The 6,000-nt window shown below is 35.5% G+C and overlaps 1 protein-coding gene across 3 annotated transcripts in view; it reads left to right on the forward strand.

Annotated features, from left to right (window-relative positions):
- The window catches only part of LIN9 (lin-9 DREAM MuvB core complex component), a 93,467-nt gene extending 89,465 nt beyond the window's left edge, over positions 1–4,002 (forward strand). For 2 of the 3 annotated variants that reach the window (XM_082613776.1, XM_082613778.1), the window contains exons 13-15: positions 1,603–1,782; positions 1,940–2,037; positions 2,518–4,002. In XM_082613776.1, coding sequence (XP_082469902.1) covers positions 1,603–1,782; positions 1,940–2,037; positions 2,518–2,623 — 384 coding nt within the window. In that variant the 3' untranslated portion in view covers positions 2,624–4,002. The remainder of the gene's footprint in view (positions 1–1,602; positions 1,783–1,939; positions 2,038–2,517) is intronic. The other variant, XM_082613777.1, reaches the window with a different exon arrangement.
- The last annotated feature ends 1,998 nt before the right edge of the window (positions 4,003–6,000 follow it).

Below are 6,000 nucleotides of genomic sequence, written 5' to 3' on the forward strand. Positions count from 1 at the left end.
AAGAATGAATGAACTCTGGGACTTCCCTGGCGGTCCAGTGGTTAAGACTTTACCTTCCAGTGCAGGGGGTGCAGGTTCGATCCCTGGTCAGGGAGCTAAGATCCCACGTGCCTTGCAGCCAAAAAAACAAAACATAAAACAAAAGCAATACTGTAACAGATTCAATAAAGACTTCTTTAAAAAAAATAGTCCACATCAAAAAAACAATCTTAGAAAAAAAAATGAATGAATGAACTCAACTACTCACAATACTATGGATGAACTCACAAATATGTGAACATATTTGTTCATATGTAAATATTGAACAGATAAAGTCAGACACAAAAGAATATATAATGCATGATTCCATTTATGTAAAGGTCAAAAGCCAGTAAAGGCCAACATACGATACTAGAAAGTCAGGTTGGTGGTTACCCTTGAAGTATTATACTGGAAGATGACAGTTGGTCTCTGAGGGGCTGGTAATGTTCCATTTTAATCTCGATGCTGATTTCTCATGTTTGATCTGTGAAAATTCATTAACCCATACACTTTAGGATTTGTATCCTTTTATAATGTTTATGTATACTTCAATTTAAAAAAAACTTTTAAGTATTAGAAGACAAGGTTCTTTACTGCAGTGTTACTGATAATCGCAAAATATTAGAAAAATCCTAAATGCCCGTACATAGGGAGTTGGGTAAACTTATGGCACATCCCATGGTGGAGCAGTGTGCTGCTCTAAGAATGATCAAGGAAGCTCTCTGGGATGATTAGGAGGCACATAGCTACCTTAACCAAGGTGACCAAAGATAACACCAGCAGTAGTGGGACAGGTAAACATCATGCGCCTCCTGATCACCATGCACTGACAAGAACTCAACATCACTTTTGTGGCGTTCCTGCCAAAGGTGTATAACCTTAGTCTAATCAAAAGGAAACAGACAGACCCGCATTGAGGGATATTATGCAAAATAATTGGCTGGTGCTGTTCAGAAATATCAAGGTCATGAAAGACCAAGGAACTGTTCCAGAGTAAAGAAGTCTAGAGAGACAGGACAACCAAATGTTTTCAGGGGGAAAACTAGCTATGTGTTGGGACAGTTGATGAAATCTGAATACAGATGGTTAGAAAATGGCATTATAAATAGTGCTAAATTCCTGATTGTGATCACTGCACTGTGGTTATGTAAGAGAATATCCTTGGACTTAGGAAGTACAAACTGGAGTATTTAGGGGTAAAGAGGCACAGTGTTTGCAACTTATTCTCAAATAGTTAAGAGAAAAAAAATTATATGCAGACAGAGAAAGATCAAATGTTAAGTCAAACAGTAAACCATAAGCAGTTAGTGAATCTGGGTAAAAGGTTATCAAGAGTTTTTTGTTCTATTCTTTTTTAGAAGTTTTAAAGTATCTCAAAATAAAAAGTTACCAAAAATATAAAACAAATCAGAAAAAAAATACAGTTAGAGGAGAAAAAACTTCTAAGGTAAGAGTGAGCATCTCATTTTTGTTATAAATGCTAGATTTATAAAACTCCTAACCTGAAAACAGGGCACAAACATACAGAAATTATCATGGCCCTATGAATGTACATCTTATGTTTTAATCATCTGTATTCAGCTTGCTCCAGACCAAGGGCTCCAGCCTGCAGATCAGCCGACAGATATGAGACGAAGGTGTGAGGAAGAAGCACAGGAAATTGTTCGGCATGCAAATTCCTCAACAGGACAGCCCTGTGTTGAAAATGAAAATCTGACGGACTTAATCTCCAGGCTTACAGCTATTTTATTACAAATTAAGGTAAATTTTGGAGAAAATATTAAGAATATTTTCTTAATTTTGACACCTAAACAAACTATACTAATTTGTTGCTAAAAAATGAAACTATATTAGAGCAGGGTGTTTGTCTGTATCTGAACTATAATTCAATTAAATTTTGAAATATTTTTTCCTTTAGTGTCTGGCAGAAGGAGGAGACCTGAATTCCTTTGAATTTAAATCACTTACAGATTCATTAAATGATATCAAGAGTACAATAGATGCTTCTAATATCAGGTAATTTGTTAGATGTATTCTAATTATTTTTATATTAAATTCATAGTGATTTCCAGTATAGGCTTTAAGACTTTTACATATTTATGAAGTATTCATATGATTTTTATCCTTTAAATAAATTGTAAACGAGTTTTTTGGTTATATCCAGTCTATTGACAGAGTAGAATTTTCAGATGGGTTTTTTTATACAAAGGAATCAGAAGACATATAATATTTAGGTTTGGGTTTAGCATGGATTTCAACTTAGAAGTCTTCCCCAAAGAGAGATTCGTCCTCTCTTTCCAGTACTCCCGTGGCTTCTTTGCTTCTTTCAATTACTACTGAAGTAGAATTATGGCTAATGTAAAGGGAAGATTTCTTACTTACCTGGGGTCATTATCTTAGCTATTTCCTAACTGCAATTCAGCTCTGCCTTTTTTAAAAATTGTTTTTCTTCATTTTGTGAGATAATGTAGTTAACCATGTTTCTTCTTTCTTTAGTTGCTTTCAGAATAATGTAGAAATTCATGTTGCACATATTCAGAGTGGCCTGAGCCAGATGGGAAACTTACATGCCTTTGCAGCAAATAACACCAACAGAGACTGAATAGAAGATTTAATTATTCCAATTGCATAGGACATTGTTTTTGAGAAGTTCTCTTCCTTTATATAGGCTTCCAACACCAAATAACCTAACTGCTGGAAAAGAAGAGAAATTTAAATCTCCAAATAAGGCATTTTAATATACTGTACTGCTTCTTAAACCAGCGTCGCTGACCAGCATTATATTTATTTTTCTTTCATTATTCAGCTGCGGTAGCACTGCTTCTGTTACATATGTTTATTAGCAAAGTACTTTTAAACTGAAAATGTCTGAACATAATATAATTTCATGGAGGAATATGTTGACCATCTTTTTAACGTGCATGAATTCAACCCAACCCATGCAGACAACTACTGCAGTGGAGAACGTGAAGAAACATGGCCTTTTTGTGCATTCTGCATGGCAATGTGGAAATTCCATCTAGAAAATTACAACTCCAGTTCATTTAGTTGATCACCGCCTCAGTCTTCAAAAGATAACATCATGAGATATGGGAAGTCCTCATTTTTAGGAAGCCACTGGAATATAGGTGGGAAATATGGACTTTACAAGTATATATGATATATACTTGCAATGTGACATGGTTCTATAGATCATTTTATAATAATAAATATTTTAATTTATCATAATTTATAAAAGAAACCTTTGTTGTTTGTCTGTTGAAAGAAAATGAAGGAGCAGGAAAGAAACATTACTGCAAGATGCTTAAATTCAGCAAATGGATTTTGCACGTCTCTTCCCATCAATTCAGGGGGAGATGTGCTATTGTTATGGGATTTATTTTTAAAGAAAAAAGACTGATAACACACTATTTTCATATTTTTTGTTTATTTGCACAACTCATGAACCAGATTACTGGTTAAAATCCAACAGTTACACAATTTTTAAAGTAAAAAGATTTTATAAGGAAAACAAATATAATAGCCAGTGCTAGGAAATGGAGAAAAAGGTTTGTATTTGGTTGTGGGCTTTTTTGGTTTTTGGTTTTTTAAGGAAAACCCTGCCTAAGATGTTAATCTTGTAAAAAGTGTGTATTTGGAATTTTCTCTGTTTTAATATAGAATATTATAAAGTCAAAATAAAATAAATGGTTTTCAGATTTGGAGTTTAAGATATAGCTGTAGAAGTGGCTTTGATTCTTTTAGATGTCTCATAAAATGAGACTTTTTATATGTTAATGTATAATAAAACTGAAACAAGATTATTTTCCATTTGAAATTTTTGTATAGTTTAAAAATGCTTCCATATTCTTTGTTGGTATTGTGCCACTGCAGAACTTTAGTGCAGAGTTTATATTTAGCTAAACTGTTATGTTAATTAAATGCATAAATCTTTTATTCTTAATATTTGTAATTCTAAATAAATTGATCTATGAAAATTAATATGATCTATCTTTTCATTTAATTAATACAAGTTGATAAGTATTCCTTCTATTTAAAAAGTTTTTTAAAATTACCATTTCTACTAAATTATATTTTTAGGAAAAACGGTACAGATTAATTACCAGTCATTTTGAATTAAAATATCATTAGGGTTTTATTTTTCCCATCACTGAGTAATTACTGTGGAAAACACTAAGCAAGTAAGTTACTTGGCTTACTATAGACCTAGAGAAGGGTTTATTTTTTAATATATTCTGCCTAGACTTAGGTAAGCATTTTTTACATTTTTTCTTTTACATTTCTTAAGGCTAACTTGTCACACTTAAATTATACCTCGTCATTGTAAAGCAATTATACTCCAATAAAGATGTTAAAAAAATAATAAAATAAAATAAATTATACCTGGTTTTGCACATAGTTAATTAAGCATTGTCCGTATCTTTCAGTGCCATCATGTGTTGATGGCAAGTACTGTGCCTAAGAATATATTTGAATTTTACTTTTGTGTAAGGAAGAAGAAATCTGTGTAATTCAAGGTAGTCATTTGGGGTCAGCTGTACATTCATTTAAATGAAGCTGCCACTGCTTAACACGTTTTTGGAGCTCTAAAGAAAACTATCAAAGCCACATGGAGCGAGCAAGCAAGCACATCAGGTGTGAACGTAGATTTGGTTCTGAATTACTGTTAGTTCCAAAAATCAGATTCACTTGCTACCGTTGAGAATCTACAAAACAACTTGCCAATTAAAATTTTTTTTCCCTTGAATTCATGCACTTCTCTCCATCTAGACGATCACCAGTACTCTTAGCCCAGCTGCCATCATCACTAGCCTGGAACACAGCAGTCATTTCCTAACTTATCTCCCAGTATCCACTCAGCTCTCCTCAGATGCAGCCAGAGCGATACTCTTAGAACACAGGACTGGTCATGTTATCCCCATCTGAAGTCTTACAGCTCTCGGGACAATTTCAGAACTCTCTTACAAGACCTACACAGCCAGGCATGATCTAGCCTCCCCTACAATTTCTCCATCCTGTTCCTTACTCCACAGGGCCTTTGCACACTCAATGACCTCTGTGTTCCCTCTTCTTTTTTTTTTTTTTTTTTTTTTTTTCTTTTTGCGGTATGCGGGCCTCTCACTGTTGTGGCCTCTCCCGTTGCGGAGCACAGGCTCCGGATGCGCAGGCCCAGCGGCCATGGCTCACGGGCCCAGCCGCTCCGCGGCATATGGGATCCTCCCAGACCGGGGCACGAACCCGTATCCCCTGCATCGGCAGGCGGACTCTCAACCACTGCGCCACCAGGGAGGCCCTGTGTTCCCTCTTCTTATACCTTGGTAACTCCTGATCATCCTACAGATCTTACCTTCAGCATCACTTTCTCAGGGAAGCTTTCTCTGACCTCAGCACATCATCTCCAGGTCTTCGTGTACCCCTCCTTCCAGCACTTTGTCACATTTGCAATTTTATATTTCTTCTTTTGTCTCCATACTGGCCTCTTTGGTCCATGAGGGGAGGGACCGTTGCTGGTTTTGCTTACCATTTTATTTCCAGGCCCTGATAAAGTACCTTTTATAGACACCAAATATTTGTGGAACAAATGAACAAATAAGAGTCTCAAAAGAGCTCTAAACATTAGTGTCACTGGAGTAAAAGTATGGTCCTCCATGATGATTGCTTTGAAAGATGAGACAGTACTCACTTGGGTGTACAAATTCTGCTTAAGGAGTTGCCTTTAAACCTGTCACGTTATCATTAGTCCTAACTAAAAAGGCCGGGCCAATATAGCAGGCATTATATGGTGGTGAATAAATGGTGGACTGAGTTAGTCCTAGATTTGAGTCCTGGCCGTCATTTATTAGCTCTGTGGTTTGTCAGCCACTACTTAAAATTCGTAATCTTTAAAACAATAATAGTCCCTACCTTATATGGCAGTTGTGAGGAATAAATATATAGTGCCTGTAATAGATACATTTAGCAGTTAGGGTCTCCTAAGAG

This window comes from Mesoplodon mirus, assembly GCF_964341445.2.
Source record: "Mesoplodon mirus genome assembly, chromosome: 3".
Classification (NCBI taxonomy): domain Eukaryota; kingdom Metazoa; phylum Chordata; class Mammalia; order Artiodactyla; family Ziphiidae; genus Mesoplodon; species Mesoplodon mirus.